Genomic DNA, 19,509 nt, shown 5'->3' on the forward strand with positions numbered 1-19,509 from the left:
CAAAATATGTATCAGATCCATTAGATTTTGTGTTGAGATGTTGACAAATAAAGCTTTTAAAATGAGCGCATAGTGACGTCATTATGAAAGCCAATGTGGTTTTACTTTTATAGGGGAACCCAGTTTAAACTGAATTCGAATGAATTGTTTAAATTCAGTTACATTGCCAGTTTAAATGATTACAATCTGACCACTGAATCCTATCCAAGGAGATCATTTCTGTCTATCACACATTAAAATAATCTTTAAAAGAAAATGGTCCCTGAAATAATGCAGAACATTTATGGCAATTTCTCAAAAAGAGCTAACTTACTTTTGGGCCTTTTTGTACCACAATTACCACATAAAAAGTGAAATAAATGTTAGTGTTTTTGAGACATTTTCATTTCATTTAAAACTTCCAGGCTTTATTTTTGATGACAATAATATCAGCTTAATTTTAAACAAGTGAAGCAAACAAGTTCACAGATCACACAGATACCAAAGGAAGGCTAGTAAATTCAAAAGTTATGTAATGTAGTTATATAAATATCATAGTAGCATGATAAATGTCATGCCATGTTCTGTGGTGCTGAAGAATTTGTTTGTTTTGACTAGTAAATAATTGAAAGGTCACTGGTACTTAAAAGTGAGGAAGCTATAGTTACATAGCAGGAAATATCCAACAAAATTAAATCAATGCTTTATTTATCTGGGTCCTTTAACTTCCTAAACTTTAAGGTTGCCATGAGTACACTGTGGTCATTCATAATAATGATGACAATTCATAATTCTTTTTAGCTGAAGTGACAATCATGAAACTACTTGCACATTTAAATCTGCCACTGATCTTGTTTTAATGGTGATCATTTTGAATTGCTCAGTTAATAATTAACATATAATGAATAAACCGAGAATATAATTGAGACAGAACATGAATGGTTGCAAGATATGGTCCTTTCTAAATGATTTGTGTAACAATAATTTACATGCTTGTTGTCATGTATGTTTTACAAATGTGTATCATACACTATTCTACAAAGTTTCAATATAGTGCTACAACTTTTGAACATTATTCATATATATAATCTAACTTCTAAAGACCTGTATCTACAGTACAAAGAATCTACTAAAAATGAATCCCAGTATCATCATATCATATACTTTGAAAAGGATAAGTTCTGTTAAACTGTGAATGTATTTACAATATTTAACTATTTCATATTTGTAATTTCACAGTTAAGATTAAATTCTCATTTTCCTATAAGGAGCTGGCAAGAAAAATATAAACTTTAGTTGATATGTGCTTGAAAGGTTGTGAAAAATAATTAATATTTTTATGCAAGTTTCTGAGTGTTTAAAATGTAGAAATCGAAATGGTCGGGCACTGGTGACGGTGGTAGTTCAAAACTTTTTTCTGGGGTTCAATCCCAATATTCTGCTTCGATTAACACAGGCATTACGAGATTGATGGCTCATGCTTTCTGGTAACATAATCTACAAATTATTGCCCCCTATGGACCATTCCACGTCTTCGCTGCACCCCTCACCACAAGAATCATAAACACAGTGTTTTAGTGGATATCTCATACTACATAAAAAAAAAAAAAAAAACTCTCTCTCTCTCTATATATATATATATGTTCTATCAAATCAACACCTAAATATAACTTTTTCAGCAGCACGAAGTTGGCTAAAAGGTCTCACCCAGTAGCACACTATGCCAAGGTTGAAATAAATTCCAGAAATGATGATGATGATAATTATGATGAGGAAAAAGGTGACTAAAATACATCAGTCTGGGAAGGGTTACAAAGGTATTTCAAAGGCTCTGGGGCTCCAAAGATCCATTATCTCCAAATGTAGAAAACTTGGCACAGTAGTGAACCTTCCCAGAAGTGTCTGACCTTCCAAAATTCCTCCAAGAGCACAGTGACGACTCATCCAGAAAGTCACAAAAAAGCAAAGGACAACATCTAAGGAACTGCAGGCTCTCATCACTGTTTATGACTCCATTTTCAGAAAGACACTGGTCAAAAATGACATCAATGGAAGAGTGGCGAAGTGATAACCACCGCTAACCCAGAAGAACCTTAAAAAAAAGACTTTTGTTTTGATCACTTTGATGATCCTCAAACCTTTTGGGAAAATGTTCTGTGGACTTATGAGTTGAAAATGACAGAAGTCTTGACTTTAACCCAACTGAGAGGCTGTGGCAGGACCTTAAATGAGCAATTCATGCTCGAAAACCCCCCAATGTGGCTTAAGTTCTACAGCAGTTCTACAAAGAAGAATGGGCCAAAATTCCACAGCGTGGTGAAAGACTAATCTCCAGTTATTGGAAGCGTTTGGTTGCAGTTGTTGTTGCTAAAGGTGGTACACCCAGCTATTAAGTTTAAGGGGGCAGTTATTTTTTCACATGGGTGATATAGGTGTTGGATAACTTTTTTGTATATCTTTGAAAACTGGATTTTGTGTTTATTTAGGTTGCCTATGTTATATCTTGTAAAGGTATTTAGTATAAAAAAATACACAAAAATAGAACGAACCAGGGAGTGAGCAAATGCATTGTAACACCCTGTCTAAGCCAGACTGGAGCGTTGCTTCAAAAGTAATAGAACCCCATTATAATCAATGATGCTGTCTACACTGGAAGTGTCCATCACACCGACAAAAAATGGGTGTCGTGTTCCATTTTGAGCTCCACGTGCTACTGCACAAATTAAACGAGTTAGTACTGTCCTGTTGACCCGTCCAGTGTGTTAGTGTTTAACATGTGACATTTAAATTCAAAGTCCAAATAGTTTTAAAATAACTAAAGTTATACTGTTAATTGGACACATTTCAAAATATAATAAAACTTTAAAATATTTGTATTGGTAAGTCGAATTTTACACTCATAGCAACGATGTAAAAACTTGTTAAATAAAAAATGTTACGTTGAATGTTGCAATCTGCGCTCACAGACAACACGCAAAAACCTGTTTAGAATTCAGAGTTGTAGACAAACAGTCACAAATGTGTAAAATGACATTCACATAAATACAACGACAGAGTGGTGTAGTGGTCGAAGCACCATAACTGGTAATCTGGTAATCAGAAGGTCGCTGGTTCGAGCCCCACAGCCACCATTGTGTCCTTGAGCAAGGCACTTAACTCCAGGTTGCTCCGGGGGGATTGTCCCTGTAATAAAGGCTCTGTAAGTCGCTTTGGATAAAAGCATCTGACAAATGCATAAACGTAAATCTAATTGCAATGACTTGCTTTAATCATGATTATTTGAGTTTACTGTTGTCATGTGCACTTTTAATTTAAATCACATATTGACATCTAAATGAATGAAATGATCAAATACTAAAAACACCAGAAAATGCACATTTCTGTTTCTCAAGTTCAGGTGCAGCAGGAGGGAGATTCAGCCATCAAGTAAGTACTATGATCAGTTTTGATTGGTCTGGCATCAGTTGTTCCAGCTCTTGTGATAGGTCACAACTTTGTTGGCCCCGCCCAGCACCGGTAGTCTGCTCTCTCCTCTCACATCTGGGTTTACAAGTGCACAAGTGAGTTTTGATGCAGGTTTATTCTCGAAAGATGCAAAAGTCATGGCTGGAAGATTTGAAGTTGCAGTGGCAGATTTGAGAGGTTGTCAGTTACAATTTGTCATTGTACTAAGAAAGTAAAGTACAAAAGTAAATATGTAATACAAGTTTGTGTCTGTCGTTGTATTTATGTGACTGTTTGTCTACAATTCTGAATTCTAAACAGGTTTTTTTTACTGTCTGTGAGCACAGATTGCAACATTCACCTTCTCAAATCCAAATGTGCAACTCTCAAGTTTTGCAACTGATTTACCTTCATAGACTTATGTATTCCTTTTGTTACTCAACTTAAGAAATGTTTCAATGTGTCATAAGGTCTTTTGTCTTTAAGTGTTTTCAAGTTTGAAAAACGTGTAAAGTTCATAGAAGTTTTGAACCAGATTAAACATCAAAAATATGTATTGAAATGTGTTTTAAGTATATTTTTCTATATTAAATTCATGCCCAATTCAACCTATGGTTTAACTAGAACTTTAAACTTCTAACCAGTGTTGGGTGTAATGCATTATTAAGTAATTACAGTAATTAAATTACTTTTTCATTGAAAAAAGTAAAGGGATCTTAATTTTTCAGTAATTTAATTACAGATACTTCTGATGTAATTGTGTTAAATACTGTGTAGACTATAGAACAATTCTATATAAAACAATAGTGAATTTAAAATAGAAATGTAACGTCTAATGTTAAAATGTATGTTTTCTAATTTAACGCTGCCCCCTTAAATTCTTTGGCCAGTTCATGAATTTGTTTTATTTGACAGAATTAAAAGAACAGTTTTGTGTCTATCCTTTTACTTTTCATCTGGTCGAGGTTGAGAAGGGTTTTAGAAAGTAAATAGTAATGCAATTACGTTTCAGTAATATTTTTTAATAAAATGTAATCCAAAATGTATAATCAGAATTCCATTCAAACTCATGCAATTAAAGACGGATTACACATTTTCCAGAACTTCTAGAAAAAAGAAAAATTAAGAAAACTTGTCAACCTCTAAACGTGAAATTTGGTAAAATATTATGTGTGAAATATGAAACAAATTTTCAAATGATTAAATAAATCAATGGGTTGTTAGAACAGAATTAATCAAAGACAGTGAAAAGTAATCAGAAGTTGTATATATATATTTTATCTTCTTAGTTGCAATTCATTGATACATTTATTATTTACATAATTCATTCTCAATTCATTTTCCAAACAAGGAAAAAAGCATTAGTACATCACAAGGTCAAACTAAGGAGCTCTTTCCTGTTTCAGAGCATTCTATGAGAGAAGCATGTTGTGAAAGTTTTATTCAGATCAACCAATCAAGAAACCCAACAGTGTTGTTTTGTCAAAATGTGAACAAAAGAACTTTGTTGAAGATGTTTTTTTTTTAATGTAGGTTCACATTAAACTGAACATGAACTGTCATTCAGTCCTAAGCTTGGAAAGAATCAAGTGCTCTAAACCGACAAGTCATCTGCTTTTCCTTGGATAAAATGCAAGTGCATGTTTACACATTCATGTTTAGCATGCTGCGGGGAACTACCTGCTCTTTAAAGGGAAGGATTGCAATAAGATTGTTGGTGTACTCTCTTCATCCTGTTGCATATGAGGACACCTGTGACCACAGTATCCCCGGTAAAGAGAACAAAATCGAAAATGTGTAGCAATGTTTGAGGGGAATTCTGTGCTGAAGCTGGTGTGAAATTGATGTATAAGCATTAGGACTGGAATTATCAAACACAACAAACGTTTCTGCCTTTTCAGTTCCCCAGGGTTATTCCCAGAACACATTTATCTTTTCACACTTGACCAACAGCTTTACAGTTAAGAGATATAATTAAATTCAACCAACTAAACTGTAATTTTAACGACTCAACAACACTCAAAAGGCAACCTTTCCCATAAGTGCTTTTGGGAATCAGTCGGAAGGCTGCTGATACTTTCACTTTACTGTTCAATACCATGTCAAGAACATTGAACATTAAAATAAAACTTCTCTATGGACAATTCTATGTACATTTTTTTTAAAGTTGCATCTGTTAGTTTTTCTAACCTACTTTAAAGTGTAGTATTCAATTCATTCAACACAATTTATAATCATATTAATTTCTTTAAAGGGAGGGTTCACCCAAAACGATGAGGGAATTTTTAATTTACGCACCCTCATGCCAAACTATATGAGAATTGTAATTATTGGGTGAACCATCCCTTTAAATGACTCAATTAGGAAACAAGATACATGTTTCGATAATTATTAAACATCAAGCAAACAGTGGAACAAAAAGACCAGGAAACTCGCAAACTATAGGTGAGATTTGTGTATTTGCAAGCAGACTGGGTTGTTTTCAAGGGGGATTTTATCATAATTTTTCCTTTTTTTGACTAGTATGAATATTTCTTCTTTCTGTGGAGCTCTACTAGATGAGGCAGGGGATGAAGAAGCACAGAGTTGAAAGGCAGAGGTTGTGTCGACCTACTGAGAAACTACATTGCTCTCTTATAAACACACACCATTTGCAAAGGCCTTCATTCCCCTTTTGACTGAAACTCTTCTTCATTAGGGAATACGGCAAAACAAAAAGGCAGTCATTGGCCATCACACAGGGAGCACGGGGGAAAATTTTAACCAATCAGAAGAGAAAGAAACTCAGAGAACCCCAGTTCTCCATGAGCAGATTCTCTAGGCTTACTCGGCTCTCCTCGCATTTGTGCTCGCTAGAGAGTCCAGAACTGCAGCTAAAGGGAAACAATCTAACCTCGCTCTCTTAGCACCGCTAGAGGTTGCTCTAAGGCTGTGAGCTGCCCTGACTGTCCGGATCAGTACCGGAAGAGCTGGTGTCCGAGTCAGAGTCGCCGTCATTCACCTCTGGTGGGCACTTTTCCCGCAATCGCCTCTGGATGGCTCGGAGTCGGGTCAACAAACCCTGGTAGTCAAAACGACCTCTCTTCTCTCCAAAAGGATCCTGAAAGAAACAGATATAATATCACTATTCGACAGTTCACAAACAGGAGGAACAAAACTTTTCGGAATATTATGCTGAACTTGGGTCTTGTAAAAGACATCACCACAGTTAAAAAGAAAAATCAGTTGCTTTCCCATGAACAGAAAACGCATAATATTTAATTTTAACTAAAAATGCCATTTAATTACATGAGATTATTCAGATAATTCAAAAACATTATATTATTGTGGCATTCAAGTGAAGCATTGATGATACAAAAAGTGGCTTTAGATGTCAATGTATTACTTGATTTATTTCCACATCGTTAAACATAAAACCATCACTGGCCTACAGCTTTTTTTGAACTTAACACAGAGCAGCATGCGTTCTCATATTAAAAGTATACTTCGGTTAGACACGAACGCTATGCGTCTGCGCACAGGATGCAATGCATGATGCAAATTTTGTCATCAGCAGAGTGCTTAAACACTGAACACTTGCAGCCCAGTTTTTCTAACATGCTTAATCTATAGGCCTGGGTATGTTTCGTTTTTGTGTGTTCCGGATCAGATTGTACCCAGTCAACAGTGTTGCATTTTAAGTAAACTCTTCTGACTGTGAACTAATTTGAATACGTTCGACCCATGCGCACCAAGACTACTATGCGATACTCTTAGTACATTCAACAGCAGTCACATGTGTCAACGACGTGCACAGTCCATGTCTCGAGAAAATCTGGGCCACTTGCAGACAGATAAACATGCAAAATTTTCGTCACGCTTACTGCGCACAGATCAATTAGCAACGCAGACAACCGAAGCACTTTAGCATTAACCCGCAGAATGTGTGGTTTATATGTTTATATAAAAAAAGTTTTTAAATACGGATCTGTTTCTCACCCACACCTATCATATAGTGTCTGAACACATGGATTTAACCACTGGAGATATATGTCAATGTCAATTTATTTCAGCAGTGACTTAAAAATGTATAAAGAATGGGCATTTATTATGTACAAGGCTAAGCTGTTCCAGAGTTTTGTGGTGGCTACTGCAAAAACCATGTCTAGAACTAGTACTAGAACTTATTTACATTTCAACAACAACAAACAGCAGAACTTAGGCAGCTTTTCAGGCCAAAGAGGATGCTTACAGGGGTGGGGATATAGTCTTGTACAATCAGGCCAGGAACACACTGAATTAAGGAAATCAGAGTGGCTACCAAATTACAGGACTCCTACCCCCAACCCTGTGGTGGACCAACAAATGGCTGACAACCTGAACGAGTTCTACTGTATATTTGAAAGGCCCAGTCTCACATCCTCACCCGCCCTGACCTTCACTTCACACCAACACCAACACCTCCTGCAACCCCACTCCTGCTACTCAACCTGCACTTAAGATCTGTGAAGAGGAGGTGTGCCTTGTCTTTTTGAAAAAAAAAATAAATAAAACTAGGAAAGCTTGAGGCCCAGATGGTGTTTCACCAGCGTATATTAGATCCGCCTCATCTTCACACAGATCTTCAATAGATCACTGAAGCAGTGTGAAGTCTCATGCTGCTTCAAATGCTCAATCATCATTCCTGTCCCAAAGAAACCAAAAATCACAGGACTTAATGACTACAGACCTGTCACCCTGACATCTGAGGTCATGAAATAATTTGACAGACTGGTGTTGACCCACCTGAAGGACATCACTGCACCTTTTCTAGATCCCATTCAATTTGCGTAGAGCAAACAGATCTGTGGAGGATGCAGTCAACATGGGATTGCATCATATCCTGCAATATTTGGACAGACCAGGGACATATGCAAGGATACATTTTGTGGACTTCAGTTCGGCTTTCAACATCATCATCCCTGCTATACTCCAGATTAAACTACACCAGCTCTCTGTTCCCACGTCTATCTGTCAGTGGATTACCAGCTTTCTGACGGACAGGCAATAGCTTGTGAGACAGGGGAAATTCACTTCCAACACCTGTACAATCAGCACTGGTGGCCCCCAGGGATGTGTTCTCTGCCCACTACTCTTCTCCCGCTACACCAATAACTGCATCGCCAAATACCCCTCTGTCAAGCTCCTGAAGTTTGCAGATGACACCACTGTCATCGGCCTCATCTGAGATAATGATGAGTCTGCATACAGAAGGGAGGTTAAACAGCTGTCTGTCTGGTGCAGTCAAAACAACCTGGAGCTGAACACACTCAAAACGGTGGAGATGATTGTGGACTTTAGGAGGTACACCCCAATCTAGTGTTGTCAAAAATACCGGTACTCTGGTACCAAGTCGGTACTCAAAATGTATGATACCAGAATTTCTGATGGTATTGGAGTACCGAGTACCGGGTCTACCCGGTTCCCAATCAGAGGCGGGAACTTTCGAACGCTCACAACAAGCAAAAAATGACGACAAGCAAAGTAGCTGCTGCTGCGGAGTCTCAACTTAATCTTGTCGAAAAGAAAAGTGGAAAAAGCCACTTCTTGTATTCTTTGTATTTGAGGCTGATGAAAAGGGAAACATCATAGATCAGCAAAAACCTATTTGTAAACGCTGCCTTCACAATTTTCTGACGAAAGGAGGAAACACATCAAACTTAATAAAGCACCTGAAAGACAGACACCCGGATTTATTCAAGCAAATAAAGCAGGTGAGTTTAAAAGCATATTATCATTTGCATTAGGGCGGAAACGTTTAGTCGACATTGTCGAAAATACAAAATTGTCGAGAAAATGTTTCGTTGTCTAATAGTCATTTGATCTCATTTAACGTAACATGAAATCATATTAAATGTAATGAAGTGCGAGAGCAGCACTGCGGTTCACGCCTGACGGAGGAGAAGAGTGCTTCTGGATAGATCAGTCCAGATGCACTCTAAACTTTCACAGCTTCATCTTATGTAGACCCCAAAGTATTAGGGAATTCTAATTTTTTTTATTATAATAAATTCAGAAGCAGCCTCGTTGTGGAATAAGCGGAGCTTATTTAAAGGAAACATGCGTTACATCTTAAATGCAGTTATTTTAATGTGTTATAGCTTTAATAAAGTTCAAATAATACAGAAGCAGCTCATGTTAAGAACTATAAACTCAGAAACTGGCATTTCTCTGTGTGGTCGGTGTCTCTTCTATGAGTTGCCTCGAGCGCGGACACTTTATGTAGCTAGATTAGAACGCAATTGCTCGCGACTTATTTAATCATAATATACGTCACTGTGCATTTCTTATCGTGAAGAAAATTGGCAATATGCAGCTTTATTAATATGAGAGCACTTTGCACATTAGTTTGGAAATTGTTTTTTATTCATTCTATTTTATGCTTGTTTATTTACCCCCACTCACCCAGCCCACTACCTTTTGAACTATTGCCTTCTGGCCGAAGCTTCAGAGCACCAGAACCATCAGGCACAGGAACAGTTTTTTCCCCTCAGGCTATCCATCTCATGAACAGTTAAAACTGCCCCATTCAGCAATAATTATATATATATATATATATATGTGTGTATGTATGTATTCTGTATATGGTCTTGTTGTGTATTCTATATATACTTTATGTTCTATTAATTTTGTATTTATTAATTTGTATTGTCTATGCCTTGTTGATGTTTTGTATTGTTGTGCACTGGAAGCTCCTGTCACCAAGATAAATTACTTAAATGTGTAAGCATACCTTGCAATAAAGCAGATTCTGATTTAGGAATTTCATAGACATACACATTTTAATATCATACAAGCAAGCCAGTAAGGATTCTATAGTACTCATAATATTTTTCTCAATGGCAGATGAATTTGCACATCATCTGCATAATGAAAAGAGATGCCATGTTTATTAAAAATGGACCCTGAGGGCAGCATATACAGTGAAATCAAAGTGGGACCAAGGATGGACCCTTGGGGAACCCCTCCAGTGAGGGAGGCAGAAGAAGATGAGACTTGACCAAAAGTTAACTGAAAAACTTCTATTGGACAAGTTAGATTTAAACCATTTCAGAGCAGATCCTTAGATACCTACTGACTGCTCAATGCAGGAGAGAAGGATATCATGATCTATGGTATCAAATGCTGCACTGAGGTCCAATAATACAAGAATCACAGAGTCTCAAGAATCAACATATTGTCAACATATTGTGGCAGGGCAGAGGGCAGGGCCGGGTCGATTAGCCTGATAAGGGACCGGGTGTGTATGATCACACATATCTTTTTCCATTTACGCTCAGACCTCCTGCAAGTCTGTTTAAGACCACAAGTAACATCATATAACCAAGGCTCCGATTTGGGTTTATCATGCTTAACTTTTAAAATATTGAAGCAAGAAGAATGAAATAGATTGAGCAAAGCTTCTGCCCTCATGTGAGGAGGTCTTTCAAGAATGGAAATAATTGCAGCTTTTTTAAATGCAGTTGCAAAAAGCTCAGTAGTGTCAGGGTTTATATTATGAGACATGCGGGCAGGGGCACAGGGTTTAATTTTTCAGAAGGGGGCACAAAAAATAACAGGCTTATGGTCAGAAAAATCTTAAGCAGTCTTTAGCCAGAGTTTCAGATTGGCAACACTCATGAATATTAAAATTCCCCTTGAATTAAAAGTCTGTCATACTTGGGCATGATTCCTCCCAAAAACTCTTGAATGAAATCCTTGTTGGATTTAGGTGGGCAATTAACCACAGCACACAACACTGACTCAGGCAAATCTATTTGAAACAGTTGTAATTCAAAACTGGAAAAAAAAAAACATCAGTCGTTAAAATCCGGCAATGAAAAATATTTAAAATATTTTTTTAAAAGTACCCCACCCCTACCCATTGTCCAAGGAGACCATAAGAAATTACAATCCAGAGGAACAAGTTCAGGAAAAGGAGTCAAATCACCAAACAAGTATCAGTCACAAATAAAAAATCCAAGTGTTGTGAAGTGAAAAATTAATACAAAATTAATGTTTTATTTTGTAGCGATCTCGCGTTAACCAAGGCCAACCTGGTAAAGATGGGGTCGCATTCCACCTGTAATACACGACACATTGGGCGTAGATTTTGCAGTTCCACTCCACCTCTACGAAGATGCATACAGGTGCTCAACGAAGAATTCAGGAGCAATAGGCTGAATCCACTGATACCATGGTTCAATAGTGTCAGGAGAAGAAGAGGCCATGGTCCGGTTCGTGTTCATGTAGGAAAAGGAGAGGATGGATCACCGAAGATGGCGCTAGACAGGACTTAATCTTAACGGATAATCTGCATCGCTTTCCACATCTTCTACTACATTTTCTCCAGGGGAAGAACACAGGGCAACCAGTGCAGTCTTGCCAGAATAGTTGACAGAACAGGAGTAAAGTAGATACACGGTCCTATTGAGGCATGTTTCAAAAGCTCTTCAACAGTGTTTTTAATGTTAAGTAGTGTTTGGTGGTCATAAACCAACAGAGCAGATACATTTTGAACGAAAAGAGACGTAAACATAACAAAAACACAAACAAACAGACCAATTAACAGATGGCTCGCCACACACCGGCACCATCTTGAAACAAACAACCAACAAACCAACTCATTCACACTATGGATTACTTTAATGATGCCTTCATGTGGATTTTAGAGCTTCAATAGTTTGGCATCCATTCACTTGCATTGCAAGGACCTACAAAGCTGAAAGATTCTCCATTTGTGTTTTGCAGAAAAAGAAAGTCATACACCCTGGCATGCCTGGAAGGTGAGCAAATCATGAGAATTTTCAATTTGGGTTAAACTATCCCTTTAAGGTTTCTTAACTCATTTTGTTCAAGTTCAACATTGTTCAACATTTAAGTTTTTTGTGGAGTTGTGCTGACTGCCCCCTGCTGACTGCAAAAACATGAAGGTGGTTCTTAAAGCTTGAATTACACATATGGTAGGAGAATTCCTTATAAAAAAAATGTGCGTATAGTCAAGGGGCGTGATTAATTGCGTTACTTTAAACATGTTATTTTAAAGAAATAATCGCTTAGAATTAACGTATTAAATCGGCAACATTAATTATAACATATGCCACACTTCCTACTTGCATTTTGAGTTTTGCAGTTATATGTTTTCCTTTATACTTCCAACTCGAACTCAAGATCACAACATACTATTCAAGTACTAACAAAGAACAAACCAAACAGAGACTAAATAAATAAATAAATCACCACAATCTGTACAGCAGCTCCCTTTAACCATGTGCGTCACAACTACAAAATGCCTGAATACCAATTCATACTGTGGCTTGACAATAACTCTGAAGCTCCAGGCAAATGGAAGCTGTCCTGAATGATTCAACTGAAGATCTCTATTCTCTTTAGAGGCGTGGTACTACGTCAGATTCTTTGTTCTTATTAGTATTCTGCAAATACTAAAACGAATGACTCACCACAGCTAATATGTATATTTGTAATGTTACAATGATAAATAAAAGGGTTGCATAAGGTTGTGTTCATAGCATTATGATGACAAATCGCAAAGACAATGTGAAATGAAGCAGAAGGCATTGTGAAAATTAATCACACTCACAAACAACATTACCTGCATGTTTTGCCCTTGGAGATGCAGACGTTCTTTGCAAACCCCCTCATAGAAATCATAGTACTCCAGGAAGGATTTCTCCATCACACTCCTAGGAACCAAAAACAAGGCTCTTAAAGGGATAGTTCACCCAAAATAGAAAATTAGGAGCCTAATGCATCGGTTTCCATAGAAAGAAAGTGAATGTTGGCTATGACCGTCATTCTGCCTTACATCTGTTTTTGTGATCCACGGAGGAAAGAAAGATTTGGAACAACATGAGTGAGTAAATGATGACAGAATTACAATTTTTGGGTGAATTATACCTTTAAGTCTATAACAGCAGAACCTTGTTATGCGGATTCGGTTTGTAAATTAGTTTTTCAAGAATAGCTCCAATACGAAGTACATTCAGGATTGTATTTCTTTAGCAAAGAGACATTGATGCTACAGGCTAACGTCCTTTAAAAAGGACCACGATGCTGCATTAGGGTGCTTTTTGGAGGGGAAGCGGTCACTCACCACAAGGCCTCGGGACATGGCACTTTACCCTCTAACATATCACAAACAGCAACTCGCATGGTCTCATGGCGGATGCACTCATTATAGTTTTTGCTGTCACCTGGATGCCTTTCCTAGATGAACAGATGAAAGTGCAGAATAAACTACATTATCCACTGTGAAAAAAAACTTTAAATATTTACAGGAGAGCATACTGTTCAGCAGGACAAGGAGAAACCATGCAGATTATTTAACATACTTTTTTCTTCAATGATTTAATCATTTAAAAAAAAAAAAAAAAAAAAGCCTTTCAGAGGTTGCAGTACCTGCTCAAAGCCTGGCTCATTGTGGTAAGGGTTTTCTGTCATCAGGGACTGTATAGATATAAGAACGGAGGAGATGCTTTGCGCAGGACTCCATGCTGGCCCAGTCCAAGTGCTGTAGAGAAAAAAAACAACAACCAAAATTCTGATCATAAAGGAATGCTATTTGAATAGACAGAATACAATTCTCATGACAAATAGTTTGCAAGTTGTAGGGCCAGATTCCTAAACACAAAATGACTGTGTGACTGCTGCTCACTACGTAACAAAGGAACTCAAATTCTCTTTTCAAACTTGGCAACATGTGAGAGTCCAATTACAGCATTAAACAGAAACAAATCAGCTTGCAGACAGATGTCTCCCCGCTCTTACCCAAGGATGCTGAGGCACACTTTGCCATTGCGGTAGAAGTTGGGGTTGAAACGAACAGTGTTGTGCCCTGTAGTGATTAGTTTGACTCGTGGAGGGTGGATGGGATAGTCAGGGGGACAACGGAACAGGAAGAGGAAGAAGCCACCCTCATATGGTGTGTCGAAGGGGCCGGTGATGAGGGCGTGAATCTGTGGAGGCAGGAGGAGGAGGAGGGTCTTATTTCTCAATGCCAGAAATCTTTCACTCAGCTGGACTACTGCAGCAGCAAGGTTTGATTGTCAGGAGTTTGTGGTGGTAAGGATACTGTGAGATGACTTGCAATATGGATAAAACAGACAACCTCTAGAACAGTGGATTTGAAAATGTTTGTGTTTGACTTTTTTTGTTCTGCTGAACCCAAACAAATTTTTTTAGAAGAATATTTCAGCTCTGTAGGTCCATACAATGCAAGTGAAAGGTGGTCAGAACTTTGAAGGTCCAAAAAGCACATAAAGTCAGCCTAAAACTCCATTGGTTTAATCCATGTCAATGAGAGAATTAAAATTTTTGGGTGAAGTATCCCTTTAAGATACACTTTCTCCCCTAAAGCAACTACCGGTAACTAGAAACTGTACATATTGAATAAAAACAATTACCAGTGCATCTTATAATAAAGAACACAAGTCACATGCTCAGCCTCATAAGCCCATATGATCATCAAGAACATGATAAAAAAAATGCAATGATAATTTAATATACTCAGTCAAAAGACAAGACACTGGGGATGAGTCAAACCAACTAGTGTAGCTAGCAAAGTGACAATCCATCTGTGGTGTGACTGACTATATTAGCCTATACCAATAAAATATAAAAGAAATCCCTTTCATTTGTTGTGTGGTTTGGTGGGAATATTTCCAAATTGACTGTTGTGCATGTCCAATCAAAACCTTCATTGTTTTGTAGGAATATCACAATAGAAGGAAGGAGAACACAGAATTAGGGCTGGGTATCGAGTTTGATACATTTTAGGCACCGACCTACTTGTCTCCAAACAATCGAGTATCGAAAAATGTATTGTGGTTCGGTACCAAATTTCGATACCTATGGGGTTAATCTCGTCAAAGTCAGTGATAAGCATACATGTAGCATTGCTAGATGTGCCCAAATCTAAAAGTGCCGGTGATTGGCTATGTTTAGGCATCAAGGAAAAACACTAGTTTACGCCAGTTACACCCAGAGATGCGGCTCACACGTGAGGCTGTAGTGTTTGTGCGTTCCAACCCCCATAGATTTAAAAGATGTGGAAAAGATCAAAAGTGTGGCTACATTTCACCAGGCTCGATGCCAACAGCGTATGCAATGCAATATTTGCGACAAAATAATTGCTGCCAAGACTGGCAACACGACAAATCTGATGAAGCACATGACAGTGCACAGAATAAACTTAAGATCAGAAAGTTGCTCCGTCTTCTACTGCAAGAAGACCGAGCCGGTGCAGTCATCCTCTCAGCGTCCTGCCACAGAGCTTCCTTGAACATGCTCACCACACGAATCCTCCTCCAAAACTACTCATGAATGCAGCGGCGCTATGACTGGGACTCCGACAGGTAAGGTTAATGTTTGGCAAACAAACCAACAAACTAACAAACTTGTAGTGATACATGTTTGTGTACATGTTAAATTAACATTTCTCTGTGCGGTGACATAGTCCTATAAACTGGGACCTATGTAACATTAGATAATGTTTGGATGTATGGCTATAGATAGCTTGCTAAATCGATACTAAAAATGCTTAAAGGTTGACAGTAACTGATCAAGTTTAACTCACATTAAACTAGTTATCTTGTTAAACCGTACTTATCCTTAGGTTTGGTTGAATTAACAGTTTAGCTTTAGTTTTTTCCTCTTCTTATGTTATAGCCTCTGCCCCTGCCGACCCTGGCATGAGGAGACCAGAAGTCTCAGGAGGTGAGTCTTTGAGTCTAAAAAAGGTCAACAAACTGAAAAAAATAGGTAATGTTTGAAATCTTGTTAAAACGGATTTCATAAAATTGGTATCAAAAAAAGTATTGTTTAGGAACCGGAATCAAAGTCAAGGTATCGGTATCTAAATGTTTTGAACGATCCCCAGCCCTACACAGAATAGAAGGGGGATATACAGAAATATCATCATGCTTCAGAAAAAAAAATCTCCCAATGCTTACCTTGGTCATATCGTGAGGATCGGGAACCACAAACATACCCGGAGGAGGTTCTTTATAGATGGACATGATGTCCCTGAATAGACAATGAGAGAGGAGAATAAGAGTATATAATTAGTTAAACACACACACACACACACACACACACACACACACACAACTCAGTTATAATCATATTATGCATATTTAAAACAATTAAATAAAAACCCCAAGGAGGAAATGGCAATCACATACATACCATGGAGCTGAGATTTAACTGGAGAGAAACATTCCCAGACTGACCCAAAGCTGGGGAGGGGGTTCTGTCCAAATATCCATAGCTCCATTATTAGTGCTAAATAAAACTTGTCTATGTAGTTGTCTATGATCAAGTCAAATTATTCTCACGTCCATGCAGATATAAAGATATAGGCTACTCTTCAGCTTCAGCGCACACACACATGCATAGCTGACTCTCACCATATGTTTGGGCATGAAAGTTTATTAAAAATACAGATAGCTCGCATAACGTGACAAGATGCCTTACGTTTCTGAAACCAAATACAGAACCAACATTACCTTTTTATCCGGAGAATGCATTGCTGAGACGCCTTTTCGTTATCCCAGTCGGTGCTTAACGTGGGGTCCCATGAGGTGACGTGAATTTGGGACAGGAGGGCCGCTCCAGCCAGATTCGGCGCACCGCCCGGGACCAACGAGCCCATTCCGGGCGGCAGAGGTAGGGCCGAGGGGCCGGTGGAATCCGCCGCATGGCTCATCACACCGAACCCGCTCTCTACGGCGGGACTGATGGTATGCGCGACCCAGGGAGCGACCACAGCCAGGCCGGTCTCTGCTGCTGCCGGAGGCGGCGAGACTGACGAGTGCCCCGGCATAGAATGAGCCAAACTCGCGGACAACTGCGTCCCGTGGTCCTGACCGTTGGCTTCATTTCCAACGCTGTCCGCCATCGTCGAACAAGCTGAAAGATCAATCAATTTATTTTCGCAGTTTCTGTTTCTCCTTTCACGGAGGCAACTGGAGGAGGACAGGGAGAGAGAAATGACTCCTACATATTCTCCCTTTTCTCTCTTCCGACCTCAGCTGGACAACCTATGTCAAACGCAGTGTCAATATCAACGTATTAACCGCAGTATTCACTGAACTTAAACTGCATTTCACTCCGTAGAACACATTAACGTAGTTTCTCCCCGTTCGGCCTGACCTGTTTATAAACGTTGTTTAATTTCTCTTCACTTCCTCCTCGTTTAGGAGGAAATACTGCCATCTAGCCGTGCACTCCTGGAGGAAAGTCAGCCAGAAAAGGGAGTTGTTGGTGGTCAGGTTGGCTTGGAAAGTCCCTCACAACTCTGAGGACATTTTTCCATGATAGCGTCTGACAAAATAATTAGGATACTACGATTATTGTTATTGTAAAATGCATACAGTGCTTCAAAACAGCATAAGAAGCTGTTTAAATATGTATCTACCACAGTGACCCAGGGGTGCACAACACAACAAAACCAGCAAGTTGAAAACACAATGAAACCATAGCACAATGAAATTAAAGGGATAGTTCACCTATAAATGAAAATGTGCTGATCATTTACTCACCCTCAGGCCATCCAAGATGTATCTGAGTTTCTTTCTTCATCAGAACAGAATTTAAGATTTTTAGGAAAGTATTCCGGGCTTCCGTCTCCAACCAATGCAAGTGAATGTACTCCAATTTTTTTGACGGTCCAAAATGCATATTTAAGCAGAATCAAAATATTCCACATGACTCCGGTTGTTAAACTTCTTCTGAACCGAAACGAGTGATCATTTTTAGAAACAAAACAATACTTATAAACTTTTTAACTACAGATTTTCGCTTCCGTCCAGCTCTGGGAGGGGTGAGGCCACGACATCTTGAGGAGGCACCATCTCCTCTTCTCCTCTAACATCAAAATCCTCCGACATTGTTGTTTACAATTGTTTGGACTGTTTTAGTTTGGACGGTGCTTGGTCTGTGCATGTGTCTCTTGTAAACGATGATGTGCTTCCTGCCTCCTCCTCCATGTGTGACCTTGCCAACGCATTTACATCACGCGAGAGGTCGTTGCCTCACCCCTCCGAGAGCTGGACGGAAGTGAAAATCTGTAGTTAAAAAGTGTATATATATTTTTTTTTAAATGATCAATCGTTTCAGTTCAGAATACGTTTATTTATCAACGGGAGTCATGTTGATTATTTTGAAATAAGCCACAACCCAATGAAATAAACTGTAACACAACAAAATTGAGTTTAAGTGAATGGTGACCAGAACTTTGAAAGTCAAAAAAAGGACTTTTACTTTCACATTCAATCACCTACTGGTCGGGCTGGTCAAAGGTGGAGATTTCTAGTAAAAAAGGACCTAAATATTGATCTGTTTCTCACCCACACCTATCATATCACTTCAGAAGACATGGATTAAACCACTGGAGTAATATGGATTGCGTTTATGCTGCCTTTATATCCTTTTTGGACTTTCAAAGTTCTGGTCTCCATTCACTTGCATTGTGAGGACAAACAGACAGAAAGTTATTCTTCTAAAAATCTTCATTTGTGTTCTGCAGCAGAAATAAATTCATACACATCTGGGATGGCATGAGGGTTGAGTAAATGATGAGAGAATTTTGGTTTTTGGGTGAACTGTCCCTTTAAACAGTAACTCTTTTGTTGTGTTGTGGTTTATTTCCATTGTGTTGTTGTTTTCTGTTGTGTTGTGCCGCTAGGATTTATTTAGTTTAAATACGCATCTTTTTCCTCTATGTTTAGGCCTTCTGTTCAAACTGAGACAGTGTTTTCATACAGTGAAAAATGAGCTTTTCAAGCTTTTTTGAGCTTTTCATTGTTAAACCTTCAAAGGTGACAGGAAGTTTACGAGGAATTGGTGTCCGGCATGCGCAGTAATGGGATTTAAGTGTTTTTATTCGTTTCAGTGTGGATGAGCAACTTTTGGAAATAGTTTAAAAACAGCAGTGTGAACGGAGAGCGTTTAAAAACAAAAATTTAGTTTTCAAATATATCCAGATTAATGTGGACACAGCCTTATATTCATTGTGTTATTTATTATTTCCATTTTGTTGTGTTGTGCACTCCTGGGCCACCATAGGGC

General features: G+C 38.4%; 1 protein-coding gene across 1 annotated transcript; it reads right to left on the minus strand.

Annotated features, from left to right (window-relative positions):
• Positions 1 to 4,566: 4,566 nt before the first annotated feature.
• LOC127648435 (ubiquitin-conjugating enzyme E2 Z) lies at positions 4,567 to 17,621 on the minus strand. Its single transcript, XM_052133110.1, has 7 exons — positions 16,947 to 17,621; positions 16,392 to 16,464; positions 14,209 to 14,396; positions 13,840 to 13,951; positions 13,535 to 13,647; positions 13,034 to 13,124; positions 4,567 to 6,523 (listed from the first exon to the last, which is right to left on the minus strand). The coding sequence occupies exons 1-7, from the start codon at positions 17,336 to 17,338 to the stop codon at positions 6,347 to 6,349; spliced, it is 1,146 nt and encodes a 381-aa protein (XP_051989070.1). The 5' UTR covers positions 17,339 to 17,621; the 3' UTR covers positions 4,567 to 6,346.
• Positions 17,622 to 19,509: the final 1,888 nt, after the last annotated feature.

The sequence above is a fragment of the Xyrauchen texanus genome, chromosome 8 (genome assembly GCF_025860055.1).
Source record: "Xyrauchen texanus isolate HMW12.3.18 chromosome 8, RBS_HiC_50CHRs, whole genome shotgun sequence".
Classification (NCBI taxonomy): Eukaryota; Metazoa; Chordata; class Actinopteri; order Cypriniformes; family Catostomidae; genus Xyrauchen; species Xyrauchen texanus.